Below are 17,813 nucleotides of genomic sequence, written 5' to 3'. Positions count from 1 at the left end.
CCCAGGGGAAGAGCCTTCTCTGTGGCGGCCCCGACCCTTTGGAATCAACTCCCCCCAGATATCAGAGTTGCCCCCACCCTCCTAGCCTTTCGTAAGCTCCTTAAAACCCACCTCTGTCGTCAGGCATGGGGGAATTGACATGTTCCTTCCCCCTAGGCTTATAAAATTTTTGTATGGTATGCTAGTGTGTATGATTGGTTTTTAACTTGTGGTGTTCTTAAAATTAATTTAATATTGGATTTGTCTTGTATTGCTGTTGCTGTGAGCCGCCCCGAGTCTGCGGAGAGGGGCGGCATACAAATCTGATTAAACTATAAACTATAAACTTAGGAGAACTTATGGCAGGCATAGGAGCAGAAATGTTAAGAAAAGATATAAAAGAGGCTACAAATGAAATTGATGAAATATATAGGGTGCAAACAAGCTACGCCAGACTACATTCAGAGTATAAGACGCACCCTAATTATCAGCTTCTTTTAGAGAGTAAAAAGGTGCGTCTTATACACCAAAAATACGGTAATAATATTAAAGCAAGTACCAAAGCGAGTGAGGGAACAAAGAAGGGAGTATATATTTTTGACAAGCTTATTAAATAGAAAGAACATTCCATTCAAGTGGTTGATACTGGAGGGTATATTATTAACTTGGGAAGGAAAAAGGGTCAGAATTGAGAAAAAGCAACAGAGATGTTTGATCAGGTAAAAAGTGGGGAGGAAATCTCTCCATCAAGCGGAAAACTGAAACTAGAAACACAAAAAGAACAAGAATCAGAAGAAGAAAGAAGATAAGATACAAGAAACAGAAGAACAACCAAAACCAAAAGAAGTGAGAACAAGAGCCCAGAAAGCAAACAAACAAACCAAAGAAAAGAAAAGAAAAAGGGGGGGGAATGCAAAGAAAAACCTATCTAATATCAATCAATGTACAAGGATTAAACGGCACTGGTAAAAGGAAAAAAATACTTACAAAATTAGCTAAGCAAAGAAATGACATGATATGCCTTCAAGAAACGCATATTAAAGAAAATGAAAAGAGATATCTAAAGTATCCAAAATTGTGCAAAGTATTTATAGTTTCAGCAGAAAAAAGAGTGGTAATTTATGTTAAAAATTAAATAAAAAGTAAAGAAAGGTATTATTGTTGTTGTTTGTTGTCGCTATTATTATTATTATTTATTACATTTATATGCTGCCCCACTCTTGAGGACTGAGTATAGGGACGCAAAAGGAAGAATACTAATAATAGAAGCAGAAATAAGAAAAACAAACATATTGATTGTTAACATATTCCAAATAAGAATCAAGGAGAATTCTATTAAAAAGTACGCTCAAAAATAATTCAAATGGAACATCACAAAAACATTTGTATAATTGGGGACATTAATGGAATTGTGGATGGGAAAAAGGATCATGTGGAGGAGTGAGGGGGGGAATCAAGCAAGTCCATGCTGCCAAAGGCTTTTTGGAAAATGGTAGATGAGTTCAATTTGACAGACTCATGGAGGACACTCTATCCAAAAACTAAACAATATACTGTACTTTTTATTCTAACCCACATAAAACATACACTAGAATCTTACATGGAATCTTAAATCACCACATTGTTGAAAGAAGGTGCAAAACCTCGTTCAATCCAAAATTATAGGCCATTTTTAATTGTTAAACAATGATTACAAAATTTTTATGAACATAGTGGAGGAAAGAGTAAAAACCATTTTGAATACATTTATATATTTGGACCAAAATGGATTTCTGTCAATGAGACAAATTAGGACAAAATTTAGGATAGTAATGGATATTTTTGAATATTATGAAGTGCATCCAGAAAGACAGATGGCAACTGTCTTTCTGGATGTGCAAAAGGCATTTGACAATGTAGATTGGCAATATATGAAATTATTAATTAGGAAAAAGGAATTTGGTGAAAAATTTATAAAAATGATCGAAGCTGTATACTCTTCCCAATCTGCCAAAATAATAATAAATGGTGATATGACCCAAACCTTTCAAATACAAAAAGGAGTCAGGCAGGGATGCCCTTTATCCCCCCCCCCCCCCGCTATTCATACTAACAGTGGAAGTATTGCCGAATAGAATTAGAGAAAATTCTGAAATTAAAGGAACAACTGTCAAAGGAAACCTATAAGCTACAAACTTTTGCGAATGACCTGGTTTTCTTCTTAGAAGATTCTCACAAATCAGGAGTACATTCAATTATTGAATTGAAAAATTATGGATTAATAACTGGCCTCAAAATAAATAGACAGAAAACTAAAATACTAACAAAAAATATGACACTTCAACAAGAAAGAAACTTAGAAAGAAGTTTAAACGTACAAATAGTAAAAAAAAAAAACGTAGGCATTTATTTAACAAACAAGTGTTCAACGATAAAAGAGAATAACTATAAAAAATTAATGGAACAAATAGATCTATGAGCCGGGGTGGCGCAGCAGTTAGAGTGTTGCACTGCAAGCCATGAAGCTGAGTGTAGATCTGTAGGTCAGCGGTTCAAATCTCATCACCGGCTCAAGGTTGACTCAGCCTTCCATCCTTCTGAGGTGGATAAAGTGAGAACCCGGATTGTGGGGGCAATATGCTGGCTCTGTTTAAAAGTGCTATTGCTAACATGTTGTAAGCCGCCCTGAGTCTAAGGAGAAGGGCAGCATAAAAATCGAATGAATGAATGAATGAATGATAAATAAAAAAATAAATAAATCTAGATTTTTAAAAATGGAGAAGTGTACAGCTATCCTTATTGGGCCAGACTGCCATAATAAAGATGAATATACTTCCTAAATTATTATATTTATTTCAAATTGCCCCATTAAAATTAGATATATTTTTTTTACAAATTTACATGAAATGACCAAAAAATTTATTTGGCAAAATAAAAAAAAACTAGGAATAAAGAAAATAGACTTACAGGATGATAAAAGCAGGGGTGGATGTCAGTCTTGGCCTTCCTGACTGAAAATTATATCAAACTGCTGCAACATTAGCTTGGCCAGAGAATGGGTAAATTTAGATAATAACAGAATATTGGCACATGATAAAATGAGCACAAAATATAGGACATAATATTCATTTGGTAGTTTGGGAACAGGTATGGAATAAAAATCTAAAATTAACCAAATCAGTACCATACAAGGAAAATTATTATAACATGTGCTACAGATGGCATTTGGCAACAATCCAATTAGCTAAAATATATCCAAAATCAAACCCAAATTACTGGCATTGCAAAAAAATCAATGGAACCTTCTTTCACATATGGTGGTTATGTACAGAAAAAAAAATTCTGGAAGAAAATACATAATTGTTACAGGATGATTACACATGATACAATAGAATTCACTCCTGAATTATTCTTATTGGGAATTTTCAAAAAGAAATACAGCAAGGGAATAAAATATTTTAATATTACACATAAGCCAGGATCATCTTTGCCCAATTTTTGAAAAACACAGAGATACCTCCAGAAAAAGCAATAATAAATAAGATCTTATTCATTATGATTGCTCCGAGATGGACAAACTTACACTGGATTTAAGAGGGCAAAAGGAATCAGATTACTAAGAAATATGGGAGCAATGGTACAAATGGGTTGAATTAGGAAAAACGAACAAAAAATCATAGGTAACAGTCAGAATTATCAGCAATGTTAATTGTAAATATGTAAACAAAAAGGTATAAAAATTATGTAAATATATACAGAAATATTTAATTATATTGTTTATTGAGGTGAAGAAATAACTCTGGAATGAAAGTATGTAATGAAATAGAGATGTGATTGTTTATTTTTCTTTCTTTGTTATCAACCAATGCAGAATAAGTATAATTATGTCTGATTTTAAAGAAAATGTTTTTAAAAACCAATAAAGTTTACTAAAAACCCCCAATATGAATGAAAAACTATTAAATAATACCAGACAAAAAATAAAACCTGTTAGGTTATCTCCAAATTGCTGTTTGATTGACATCCTCCTCACTTTCACTTTTTTTCCAGTTTTATTTAAGTATCATAAGCTCTATGATTTACTCGTAACAATTTTTTGGCTATAGGAATAGGGTCACTCCTTTTATGCCCAGTCCTTTTAGAGCAGTGGTTCTCAACCTTTCTAATGCCGCAACCCCTTAATACAGTTCCTCATGTTGTGGTGACCCCCAACCATAAGTCTAGTGCTTATTCTCCCAACAGAGCTTTAAGCTGATTGGCAAAAAGGTCAGAGGGACACCCCCACTGTAAACGCCTGATTGGTTGGATTGTAAAAATATGTTCCAGGGCACCAGAATAGAAGCTTTAGTTCCTAACACCATAGGAACTTTGTCTTTTCCCATGGTCTTAGGCGACCCCTGTGAAATGGTTGTTTGACCCCCAAAGGGGTCCCAACCCCCAGGTTGAGAACCACTGTTTTAGAGGTAGGTTTGCTATATTCCTCTTTTTGGAAAATATGAGATTCATTTTTGAAAAGCCCCTTTCTGCTTCTACTAATTACAATTATAACAATTGTTCTCACAATATTTTTTAGCTTTTTTAATACTGTCAGGAATTGCATATTTATTGGAGTCTTTAAAAACATTTTTCACACAATCCTGATAATTGTTAATATTAATTAATATTAATATTAATTTCATAATTTAAAATATCACTAAATTCAAGCAATTTTTCTTCAGCTGCTTTCCGTGGAACTATTACTTCTTCAATATTCCAGTAATCTGGCTCCAAAAAATTGAGAAATTGATGTTTGTTTCTGTCTTGAAATTGGCTTCCTGTTTTTAAATGTTCACAAACCATTGGTCTTTTATTCAAATTTGTTATGATGCTTTCCAAAAGCTTTAACTAGGGATGTCCAATAAATTGACAATTTTCTACAAATGTTAAACTTTTGGAGGTTTCTGAAGTAATTAATCAATCATCTTTTTTCATATACAATGGTACCGCTACCTAAGAATGCCTGTACTTAACAACTTTTCTAGATAAGAACCGGGTGTTCAAGATTTTTTTGCCTCTTCTTAAGAACCATTTTCTACTTAAGAACCTGAGCCCGGAAAAATTTCCCAGGAAATCTGAGAGCGGCACGAAGGCCCGACCAGTTTCCTGCCATTGCCCCTTTAATCCCGGCCATCTCGGGCTTTTCTGGGCTGCCAGAGGAGTCTTTCGGTGGTGCTTAAGGAGGCTTTGGCAGTTCAGAGCGAATGAAGCATTTTCCTTTCTCTGGGTGCTTATAGAGGGAATAAACCCCTTCGCTGTGATGACTCCCTCACGCTGCCTCCCATACACCCTGCATGAGGTAGTTTCTGGGCGCAGAAAGGCAAAAGGGGGCACTTTACCCCAGCCAGATCAACTCGGCTTCAGCCAAACCGAGGAGTCACCACAGTGAAAGAAAAGCACCGGCTACAAAACGAGTGAGAGGAACCCTTCAGCATGGGAAGGAAGAGGAAGCAAGTAGCAGCAACAGCCGCCTTTTGGTCAAATGAGCAGGAGGTTTCCCCCTCTTGCCCGCCTGGATTTCTCTCTCTAATATTAATATTAATTTCGTAATTTAAAATATCCATACCAGGATATACACTATATAGGAAGGATAGAGTAGAGAGAAGGGGAGGTGGAGTAGCTATTTATGTTAAAGTCTAAAAGCAACACTAATTCAAAATTTTATTTATTTATTTATTTAGTCAAACAATTATAGGGTGGTAATTTGTACAAATAAAACATTAGATAAGTAATGATAAAAAGTAACAAAAGAAGACAATAGGACAGGGAAGGTAGGCACAGTGGTGCGCTTATGCATGCCCCTTACAGACCTCTTAGAAAGGGGGAGAGGTCAATTGTAGATAGTCTAAGGTTAAAGGTTTTGGGGTCAGGAGTAGAAACCACAGAATCAGGTAGTGCATTCCAGGCATTGATTACTCTGTTGCTGAAGTCGTATTTTTTGCAGTCAAGTTTGGAGCGGTTGACATTTAGTTTAAATCGATTTTGTGCTCATGTGTTGTTGCGGTTGAAGGTGAAGTAGTTGTTAACAGGTAGGAAATTTTGGTATATGATTTTATGAACTATAATTAAGTTGGAACGGAAACAACGGAGTTGTAAGTTGTCTAAACCAAGAATTTCAAGTCTGGCGGAGTAAGGTATTTTGTTGTGAGAAGAGGAGTGAAGGACTCTTCTTGTGAAATAGTTCTGGACTCTCTCACTTGTGTTGATGTCAGATATGCAATGTGGGTTCCATAAAGGTGAGCTGTATTCTAGGACTGGTCTGACAAATATTTTGTAAGCTCTTGTTAGCAGTTCAAAATTACCAGAGAAGAAGCTGCGAAGGATTAGGTTAACAACTCTTAAAGTCTTTTTGGCAATGTTGTTGTAGTGGGCTCTAGGACTTAGGTCATTGGATATGAGTACTCCAAGATCTTTGACAGATTGAGGGTTATCAATAAGTTCAATTCCTCCTAGTTTATATTTAGTATTCCGATTCTTTTTACCAATGTGTAAGACAGAGCATTTAGTGGTGGAGATTTAAAGTTGCCAGGTTTCAGACCATTCTGCTACATGATCAAGGTCTTTTTGAAGGGTAGCAGTATTGTCAGTGGTGTTAAATAGTTTGACATCATCTGCAAAGAGAACGCAATTGCTAGTGATGCAATCGCAAAGATCGTTTATGTATAGTATGAATAGTGTGGGTCCTAAAACACTACCTTGAGGGACACCACTGTTAACAGGAGCAGGAAGAGAATGAGCGTTGACTCATCTGATATGCTCTTCCTCTTGGTAGAGGAGTTGACAGTCAGGATGGGTTGTACTCGCTCGTCAAAGGCGTGTCCGAGTCATAGAAGTATAAAAATGCTGGAACCGCCCACAGGCCCAGTTTTGATGACGTAACTGAAAACACTGACTCGGAGTGGCAGCACAAACTCAGACTCCTAGATTCAAAGTCAAAACCTGAACTATATACAGGAACTTTAGTAGCTCTACACTGAACAGGGAGAAACGAAGTAAGAAGAAGAAGGGAGATAAGCATAAGGAGAATTGGAATGGGAGGGACCTGACTGTCGACTCCTCTACCAAGAGAAAGAGCATATCAGATGAGTCAACGCTCATTCTCCTTGGAGGAAGGAGTCGACAGTCAGGATGGGATATGTCAAAGTTATTGTCCCAAGGGAGGGGTAAGTTCCACTACTTGTTGTAGGACCCTCCAGTCAAAGGCCGCCTGTGCTGAGGCAAACTTGTTGATCTTATAGTGGCAGATAAACGGAGTGAGAGAGGTCCAGGTAGCCGCTCTGCATAGATCCTCCAGGGGGCATTGAGTGGCCCAGACCACCGAAGTGGCCACACTCCTCATGGAGTGGGCAGTTATGCCCAGAGGCCTCTGGATGCCCTCCACGTCATAGGCTTTGGCAATGGCCCCACGGATCCATCGACCAATGGTGGATGAGGATGTTTTGAGGCCGATCTTTTGAGGTGAGAAGAAAATAAACAGGGCCTCAGTTCGTCTGATGGGCCGTGTTCTTCTCAAGTAAATACAAAGAGCTCTCCTCACGTCAAGTGTGTGCCATCTGTGTTCCAAAGGGTGAGAAGGTCGGGAGCAGAAGCTTGGTTGAATAATGTCCTGACTCTGAAATGTACCTATATTTGCTCCTCATTTCCCTAATTTTATTATGGCAGATCTTAACGGGACAGGCAACTTGTGAAGTTCTTCATAGCTTCTCTAAGGCATCTCATGATCGTTCATAGTGACTTTGTGCTCTACAGAGCTGTTTATCAACCTCAGCAGAGAGATTCTTGACTCCATTACTTGGAACTACTTCCCAGTGCCACCTACAGATTTTTCATGGTGATCTCTTAATCATGCCCTTGATATACATGCCTTGCCTATAAATAGATCCAATCTGTGTCTAGTGATGTAATCAAGGTCCCTGTGACTGTTCTGCGGGTAACTCTATTATTATTATTATTATTATTATTATTATTATTATTATTATTATTATTATTAATTAGATTTGTATGCCGCCCCTCTCCATAGGCTTGGGGCGGCATACAAAGTCACGTCAACTCTAGTAGACAGTACAGTAATACCTCGTCTGACAAACTTAATTGGATCCGGGACAAGGTTCGTAAGGTGAAAAGTTCGTAAGACAAAACAATGTTTCTCATAGGAATCAATGGAAAAGCAAATAATGCAAGCCCAAAACTCACCCCTTTTGCCCATTACTGCCAGCATTCGGATCCTTGTTCGGGGGCAGTGGATGTGACATTTCCGGCGCTGCTGCTGCTTCTGAAAGGGAAACCACCGCCGCCACTATCCTCTTGCCCTGGCAAGAGGGATGGAATCTGCCAGGATGTGGCAGCCCCATCCTTTGGGAGGGCGGGGCTGGAGCAGAGGGGCGGCTGTGAAGGGGCTGGCTCGGTGAAAGCACCCCCAGCAAAGGGGCTATGAGAAGGTTTTCTCAGAGTGCTTCGGGAACGCCTGCTCTGCCCCTCTCCCAGCCCATTCGCTGGGAGCACTTTCGTCCAGGGCTGTCAGTGAAGGGGCTGCAGGAAAGGCGAGCAGGTGTTCCCAAAACACTTGGAGAAAGGGCTCTTGCAGCCGCTTCGCTGGGAGCACTTTCTCTGAGCGCTTCCGGAATGCCTGCCCTGCCTCTCCTGCAGCCCCTTTGCTGACAGCCCAGGACGAAAGCACTCCCAGCGAAAGGGCTGCGAGAGGGGAAGGGCAGGCGTTCCCGAAGTGCTTGGAGAAAGCGCTCCCAGTGAAGCGGCTGCGAGAGTGCTTTCTTCAAGCATTTTGGGAATGCCTGCCCCGCCTCTCCTACAGTCCCTTCGTGGGAGCGCTTTCGTCCACGGCTGTCAGCGAAGCGGCTGCAGGAGAGGTGGGGCGGGTGTTCCAGAAGTCCTTGGAGATAGCACTCCTGCGCATAAGCAACCCCCCCCCCCAGTAATTGCACACCAGTAGCACACGAGTCATGAAACTATTACTTAATTTTTATTAAATGTTTATCTTGTCTTTCTTATTTTATAAGTAATTCAAGTCATAAAACAGTGATGGTGAATCTTTTTTTCCTCAGGTGCCGAAGCTTTCAAGCCCAAGGTAGGATTGGAAGCCACAGTCTTCTGCTTTCTAGGTAGTACTACCTTAGTCACGACTACACTAAACTGAGTTCTTTTATCCAGTTATCTTTTTCCTCCTCTACAACATTCCTAATTAAATTAAGTCTTGTGCAGCTATTACAACAGATTATTTTTTACTTGTGAGCAAAACAATATTGCTACAGGTAAATCTCAGCCTAAAAGAGCACCCTCATTCATCAATACTCAGAGTCTCTAAAAATATTGTGCATAATTTAGTCTTTAGATAATTTCTCGAAAGGAGGGGGGGCAATGAAAAAGATGTTATTGTCACTTCTGGCAACAATTGATTTTGGTAATGTAGAAAAACATAAGCATTTTTTTAAACTTCTACTAATGTTGTGAATGCTTTTGATTGCATCACAGAATATTACATCTGATTTTTTTAAAATGCATAAAGCTACTTTTTAACACTAAAGCAGACAAACAAATCATAGATGGTACTGTTAGATTTCCTGTGATTTACAATACATTTAAATACATCTTTTTATGTCAAAAAGACAAACTCCATTTTTTATTGAGAAGAATACATACAATAATTTAGTGTAGTGTCCTAAAGCTTGAGAGCTATATAGGACAGTAAGACTCAGATTAGTCAGATGGTCCTTTAATTGATGAAATACAGTAAATAGGATGCCTCCCCATCTATTCAATAATTTCCAGTAAAGAATTATAATACAGTGGCACATATTGCACATGCACCCAGTAAAATCTGGTTCTGCTCTCTTGCTTTGAATCAGTGAAAATGAGTTAATTTACTTATTTATTAGAAAATTTATACTGCTGTCTATTCACGCATGGTGACTCAAGGCGGCTTACAGGGATATAAAAAACATCATATATATATATATTAAAAAACCAATAATATTAAAATAAAATAAAATAAAAATACATTAAAATAAAATAAAATAATAGCTCGCCAACCTTGGTGACAACCACTCTGAATTTCTCAGGCCCTCTGGCACAACCAGGTCTTCAGCGCCTGCCGGAAGACTGTTAGAGTGTGGAAGTCATTCTCATCGCTGGGGAAATGATGTTCCAGAGAATGGGAATCACCACAGAGAAGGCCCTTCTTCTGGGTCCCACCAGGTTTACCCCCCTAGGGGATGGGACCTGCAATATTCCTTGCCTCCCCGGTTCTAGTGGGTCAGATAGATGTAACTGGCAACTCCCTCAGATAACTTGGTCCCAAGCCAAGGAGGGCTTTAGAGAGGACAACCAGCATCCTGACCTGTACCCAGAAGCAAACTGGTGCAGCTTCCACAGGAGAGGTGACAAGAGGGTAGACCACAGCCTGCTTATGCTTAGGCACTACCATCTCCTATAGGGAAGCATTAATCACCACGATTCCACCTACCTGTCACCTCCCGAGAAGCTTTCACAAACCAGGAGGGGCATGGTCTAAAACACAAATGCTTGCATGCATATTCCTTAGGATCTTGACCACTTCAGGAGCAATAGGATCAAATTGTTCCCAGATAATAGGGCATGAACCTGCTACAGGGGCATTCCACTGAATATCCAACATATATTTAGATTATATGTTTTAAATTAATTATTGATGTTAGGCAGCTATAACAAATATATACAGTGATCCCTCAAGTATCGCGAGGGTTACGTTCCAAGACCCCTCGCGATACTCGATTTTTCGCAATGTAGTGGTGCGGAAGTAAAAACACCATCTGCGCATGCGCGCCCCTTTTTCCATGGCCGCGCATGCGCAGATGGTGTTTTTACTTCCGCACCTGGGAAGACCCAGAGAAGGTTCCTTCCGCCGCCCAGCAGCTGAGGAGCTGCCTGCCTGCCCGCCTGCCCGCCGCTTGTCCGTCCGCCGCTTGTCCGTCCGCCGCTTGTCCGTCCGCCGCTTGTCCGCCCGCCGCTTGTCCGCCCGCCGCTTGTCCGCCCGCCGCTTGTCCGCCCGCCGCTTTTCCGCCCGCCGCTTGTCCACCGCTTGTCCACCGCTCGGTGCACGATCGGGGTTTCCCCTTTGCGTGGGCGGCGGGGAATTCTGGGAATTGAAGACCCAGGGAAGGTTCCTTCGGCCGCCCAGCAGCTGATCTGCTCGGCAGCGCAGTAGCAGCGAGGAGCCGAAGATGGGGTTTCCCCGTTGCCCACGCAAAGGGGAAACCCCATCTTCGGCTCCTCGCTGCTACTGCACTGCCGAGCAGATCAGCTGCTGGGCGGCCGAAGGAACCTTCCCTGGGTGCCGCCCGCCGCTCGAGAGCAAGAGGGGGAGAGATAGAGAAAGAGAGAGAAGGAAAGAAAGAGATGAGAGAGGGAGGAAGAGAGTGTGAGAGAGGAAGAAGCAAGATAGAGAAAGAGAGAGAGAAAGAAAGATGAGAAAGGAAGGGAGTGACGTCATCGGGTGGAAAAATCGCAATATAGCGTTTCGCAAAGATCGAGATCGCGAAACTCGAGGGATCACTGTAAATGAAAAAAATATACTACCCTCCTGTAAATCATTGAAAAAGTATATCTCAAAATTATTTGAAGCTTTAGTTTAAATGTGTGACATAAGGAAAAGAAAACAGGAAGACAGACTAAAATGAAAATATGCATGTCAAAAAATTGTTAACTAAACTTTTCACATATTCCAATCATATTCTATGCATTTTCAATTGAAAATCATCAGTTATCAATTAAAGACACCCATCCCAACTATATTTTGAGGAGAAAGGGAAGCTTTCATTACAATAATATATTAAACTATGCAAGAATTTGAGCAATTACAATCATGCAAATAATATATGACTATTATTTGTTCACATGTTTACTCTCTAGTGAGAATAAAACATTTAAAATTCTAAAAATAACTTGCAGGATGCTTAATATTATTACTGGTATTAATTTAAATATTAAGAACATTTTATACATGCACAATTTTCCAGCACAATATAGTAATTTGCATTAATCATCAGTTTTCTAGAAACATAAAAGCATCATTACTGTATGTATAATGTCATAATATGATTTCATTTACAAAATATATAAGAAATTATTTCACTATAGCATGACGGTAATCTATAAGTGAGATATTTGCTCTGCTCTAAAGAACCTGCATCCTGAATTTTTAGATTAGGAAGGAAAAATGGAAGGAAGCACAAATGAATATGTATGAAAGTATGTTCAAACTTTTGAAGTGGGTCTGAAGAGGAGGGGGAGAATGGTTTTAGAAAGATATTTCAGATATAAAATGAAAGATAAGAACACAAGCACATTAGAAACTTTTAAGAGGATGACAAGGCTTCTAGACATTTACTGTACTATTATATAATACAGCTCCAGAACTATTTTTCCCTAGCTAGACTTTGCAATGAATGGATCACAACTTCTATCATGCTGGTCAATGATGATAATAGTTGTAGTTCTTATTCAACTGTAGGATACCAAAAAAAAAAAAAAAAACCTTCTGAGGGTTTTTTTACAACCTAAGTATATCTAACCTCATAGATTCATACTGTTCTCCAATGTAACCTAATTATAATTTTGTTTCCTTAATTTTGAGATAACACAATCAGCATATACCACAAACATGAAAAGACTCAAAATTTCAGCTTCAGTGGAAAGTAAATATTCTATTCATTTTATCTCTACTGTAATTCACATAATCAATACAACTATTACATTTTAGATATCCAAAACTTTAAATCTTTATCTCTTTAAAGTGATAGTGCACTGTAGTAAAGTATATTAATGCAAAGACATACTTCAGAAAAAGACAGAAAGCAAAATGGAGAACATAGAGGCTTTAGATCAGAGACCAAACTCTCATGCACTACTTTGATATATACTTAGCATCAGTATTTTACAAATGAATTTGCCAGACTACTGCTTTCAGTAACAAATACTGGGGGTGGGGGTGGGGGGGAGGAGGTGTTTTGCTAACAACTAGCCATGCAGCCTTTACATTTGTATAGGAAGAGTTCTTTCTGTACATATTACTTTGTGTATTTGCAAAATTAACGTGGTTCGAGTTTTGAAAATTTGGGGATTTCTGAATCAGACAACATTAGCACATAATACAGTTGAACTGCTCCTCAACTCAGTAATTACTGCCAAATCGGGAACAATTGACTTATGCATAAGTCCAGGTAGGTGTGGCAACAGCTGGAAGTGCATAATAAGGCACCTATCTCTGATAACCAAAAGCAAAAATTAAAACTTCTGAACTACATTTTACTGAAATGCAAGCCTCAAATATATGTCCAGCTAGCAAAACAATTGTGGTACTAAGAGTGGTACTGGAGTTCTTTAGGATTCAGAAAAGAAAGGGAATGGAGTTTAACATTAGAATAAATTTGGATAAAAGCAGAGGCAAGTTAACCCTAAATAAAAACTGTCCAAAACAGACTCCATAAACGTGATATGATCGGCTGTGATTTTGATAATGCAACCAATAGACGTACTGGCTGAGGGTGAGGGGACTTCTAATCACACACAGGAGGTGCTAAGTCAAGGATAGTGACTTAATGAGTTATTTCGAAGTGCCATGTGCATTTTAGGAAGCTTTTAAGTGCGGAGAGCGAGAGATGGGGAGGAAAGACCATCGAAACAGACATCTCAGGTAGGTAATCAAAGTCCACATTTACCTGTTCCCCGTCCCAGCGGGTGAGCCGTATTGTGCAGAAGAATCCACAACAAAATGTGCTTAGGAATCCAGCTCATTGTATCTCCTTCCACCCTGAAGCGGCCTGCAGACACGGGATAAGAAATAGCCTGGCCAAGACAATCCTGGGGGCGAGGGGATGCCGACGGAATTCAGGGCTAGGGTGAAAGACTTGGAAGCAGCTCTGAAGCAAACGTGGGATGGGGAAAAGAAAGAGGCCCCAGCGGAGGCAGCGAGACTAGTTGCGGCTTGGATAGTTCTGACGTGCGAGTCGCTCTAGCTGTAGGGTAAACAGGAAATCTTAAAAAGTTCGCAAACAGCTGGGCAGGACTTTCTTAACTCTTACAATACTGTAGTTCCTTTTCTGGCCCTCCCTTTTCCCAGCTTCTCCCTCCTCCCCTCCCATTTCAATACGAAGCCTCTTCAGCTCGTTTTGCGTTTCAATCATGGCCCATAGGCCAAACTCTCTTGTCTCAAGCTGTTTCTCCACAAGCTGGAGAGGGGGAGGGCGGAGGGGGCTCAAGAACCATATGAAAAGTCCCGCCTAGGGGTTAACCCGCGGCTTGATTCATAAAGGCGTTTTCACCAATCGTGTCGCCCACGCTTTTCTATCCTACTCAGGAGCGCAGGCTCATAGTCCTGTTATTAGTTTCCCATATCCGTAATACATTTTGGTATTGCGCCATACGTGATACAAAAGGCTCCCACCTTAATGCGTATTTCCGGAGCTCAGTATCTGCTCTGTTCAAAATGGTTTGCATCAAGTTATATTTATAACTTATGACAAGTTATGTTCAAGTTGCCATTTAGTGTAACTTGCAAGCAATTTTCCATTTTTTTACACTATGCTAAAGTGACCAGTTTTTTACATTGTTAAAGAGGGACACCATTGACCAGGGTGGGGGGTGGGGTCTTGATAAAAAAATTGCTCTATATGGAGCAAATAAAAAATCGTTCCTTTTCTCTCTATCTTTTCCTCCCTTTCTATTTCTCCCTCTAACCCTTCCTCTTTCTTTCTTTCTCTCTCTTTCTCTCCATCCCTCTTTTATCCCCCTCTTTTCCTTCCTCTCTTTTTTTCAATGAAGTGGAATATAAGTCTAAATGCTATTGCTATAAAAGAAAGAAAGAGAAAGAAAGAGGGAGGGAGAAGGAAGGAGGGAGGGAGGGAAAGAAAGAGAAAGAGGCCAATCCAAGAAGGGTTGCAGAGGCCCCTCGTTTCCTCCCCCCCAACCTTACCTACCAGGGACATGGGTTTCAGGATGCTGAGCTGCTTGAACACCATGGTGAAGAGGATAATGGCCATCGCGCACAGCTCCATGCCCTGGATCGCCATGGCCAGCCAGGGTCCTGCAGGAGGCGACTGGCGGCAGTGCAGGGGCCAGCCCAACTCCCCGGGGGATGGCGAGGGCCTGGGTGGGTGAGTGCCAAGGCAGGCGCTCCGATGCCAACAGCCCCTGCTGGCTCACGTCTTCCAGCCCCAGCAAAGGCGAAGCCCCAGCTGCCCTCCTTTCAGGTCTGGCCCTGGGGCCATGGCAGGCCAGCAGCGAGCCGAGGCGAAGTGGCAGTGGCAGCAGCGAGGTGGGGCAGGGGCTGAGCTGTATTGATTGTGTGCTCATGTGTTGTTGTGGTTAAAGCTGAAGTAGGGCATTTGTAAGGTGTCCCCCAGCTCAGCTCGGGGGACACCCTCTACCCCGAGCCATCTGGATCTCCTCAAGAGACCCTTTTCTTCTTGCCCTGCTTGGGAAGGAGGGCGGTGGCAGAGAGGGAAGGGGGAAGGTTCCTATCTGGGCACGCTGGGGGGGTGTCTCCCACCCGCAGCTGCTCCACTTAAAAAGTCCTTGCCTGCCTTGCCTTGCCCTGCACTGCGCCCTGAAGCCGGACAGGCTGAGTTGAGTGCGAGGTTGGGGGCGGCAGCAGCCGGAGGACCCCCCAAGCGCGCCCCATTGAGCTGGTAAGCCTGGAGAAGTTTACACCCAGTTGGGAACTTGGAAAGCGGCGTGTGGGGGTCTCGTCCATCGCAATGGGTGGGTGGGTGCAGTCATGCATGATCCTTACTCCAGTGGATTTTTAGCGCCCCCATCCCAGCCCCTGAGATGCAGGCGAGAGGGGATCCCCCTGAGTCCATGCAGTCTTGCCTTGGAAAGATTTCCCACCCATGAATTTGCTTTTCGCGAGGTTTCTGGATTCCAGATTTAATTTTGGCAGCTTTGGCAACAATCCACCGGTGGGAGAGAACTTGCCTTCGTAGGTTTTGCGGGAGCTTCTTCCCTGGAGGCTTCCAAGAAGAGACTGGACCCCTATTGGTTAGAAAATTGGGTAGGATCTCCTGCTTGTGCGGGGGTTGGACTAGATGACCCCCAAGGTCCCTTCCAACTCTTGTTGTTCTGTTAACTTTTTAAGTTTTGTGGATTTCGGCTCACCTCCTGCTCTCCCCCAGCCGCTGCCCGTCCTGCTCTTCCATTCCAAAATTGGGACATTTTGATTGGGAAAATTGGGAAACCTAGTGGGACATGGGACAAATCATTTAAAAGCGTGACTGTCCTGTGGAAAGCCACCAGTGTTTTTCAACCAGTGCTGAGACATGGTCAGGTGTACCGCGAAAAAGGAAGCTCAGCTGAGGGCGCGAAGAACAAAAAGTTGTGAGACCGGAAACTGAGCTTCCTTCTTTGCACCTTCCTTCTTCACGGCAGGTGAGCTTTGGGGCCCGTCGGGAGGGCGCCAGCAGCAGGAGCGGGAGGGTGCCAGTAGCCGCGGGGCGGCGGCTGTAAGTGGGAGCTCCAGGACGGAGGCACCGACGGCGACGGCTGGACGTGTTGCTAGATGCCGTACATGCTGCGCTGGGCATGGGTGTGCGGCTGGCACTGGCCTGTTGGCTAGGCCGAGACGGAGGTGCCAGCCCTGTGCCCATGCCCAGTGCAGCATGTACGGTATTCAGCAACAGGTCCAGCAGCCATCAGTGCCTTTGCCCTGGAGCTCCTGCTCGCAGCTGACCGCTCTACCGCCGCCCCATGGTGATTGCCTGATGCTGCAGTTGCTGGCATGGTGTGCGAGAGAGAGAGAGAAACGAGGCAAACACTTACTATGCCACTCCAAATCAAAGTCCTAACGAAGGCAAATTGAGTGAAGAAAGGCAGCAAGGAGAAACGAGGCATTTTGAAAGGAGAGATGATTTTGGAAGACTTTGGAGCAATTTGGGACAGTATAGGAAGCTTTTGGAGAGGTGATTTTGGGAGCGATTTGGGACAGTGAAGGTAGCTTTTGGAGGGGTGATTTTGGGAGCAATTTGGGGTGGCATAGGAAGCTTTTGGAGGTGATTTGGGGTGGTATAGGAAGCTTTTGGAGAGGTGATTTTGGCGGTGAGATGGGGCAAAGGAAGTGGTAGGCTAGGATGGATTTTGGCAGCAGGATAGGGCGGCTGCAGGGAGCAGAGGAAGCAGAGGGCTAGTGGCAGGGAAATGGGGCAGCTCCAGCGTTCCCTGCCTCGGGACTGCAGGTGCAAGCAAAAGGAGGTGGGGAATCCTGGCGGGGGCAGCAAGCAAATGGGAAATCCCGGCGGTGGCAGTCACAAGGTAGTGGAATACCTGCAGCAGTAAGAGAGCGCACACACAGTAAGAGAGCCCATGCAGTCGGGCTTGGGTTCGTAAGGTGAAAATGGTTCTTAAGAAGAGGCAAATAAATCTTAAACACCGGGTCCGTATCTCGAAAAGTTCATATGAAGAGGCGTTCGTAAGACAAGGTATCACTGTACCGGGAAAGCAAATTTCTCTTCATCCGTGTCACACAGGGCCGCCGATAGACCGGTACTACTGGGAGTCCCGTCACGGGCCCGGGCAAATTGAACAATTAGGGGGGCCCGCAGTCAGCAGCTCCTTGCACATGCGCAGTCTGTACCCTCCCTCTTTTTACTTTGGTGAGGTGAGGCAGGCAGCCTTTAGTGAGGTGAGGCAGGCCTTTTACTTTGGTGAGGTGAGGCAGGCAGCCGGCAAAAGAGGGAGGGCTCGGCCAAATTGAACAATTAAGGGGGCCCGCCCTTGCCGGCCGGCCTCCTGGCGCCAAGTCCTTGCACATGCAGACTGTACCCTCCCTCTTTTGC

General features: G+C 42.5%; 1 protein-coding gene across 2 annotated transcripts in view; it reads right to left on the bottom strand.

Annotated features, from left to right (window-relative positions):
- Nucleotides 1-14,250, bottom strand: part of TGFBR2 (transforming growth factor beta receptor 2) — a 160,919-nt gene extending 146,669 nt beyond the window's left edge. The window contains exon 1 of one of the 2 annotated variants that reach the window (XM_070727290.1): nucleotides 13,704-14,250. In XM_070727290.1, coding sequence (XP_070583391.1) covers nucleotides 13,704-13,779 — 76 coding nt within the window. In that variant the 5' untranslated portion in view covers nucleotides 13,780-14,250. The remainder of the gene's footprint in view (nucleotides 1-13,703) is intronic. The other variant, XM_070727291.1, reaches the window with a different exon arrangement.
- Nucleotides 14,251-17,813: the final 3,563 nt, after the last annotated feature.

Source organism: Erythrolamprus reginae, chromosome Z (assembly GCF_031021105.1).
Source record: "Erythrolamprus reginae isolate rEryReg1 chromosome Z, rEryReg1.hap1, whole genome shotgun sequence".
Taxonomy (NCBI): domain Eukaryota; kingdom Metazoa; phylum Chordata; class Lepidosauria; order Squamata; family Dipsadidae; genus Erythrolamprus; species Erythrolamprus reginae.
The sequence above is the reverse complement of the archived record's forward strand: the minus strand, read 5'-3'. Positions and strand labels throughout refer to the sequence as shown.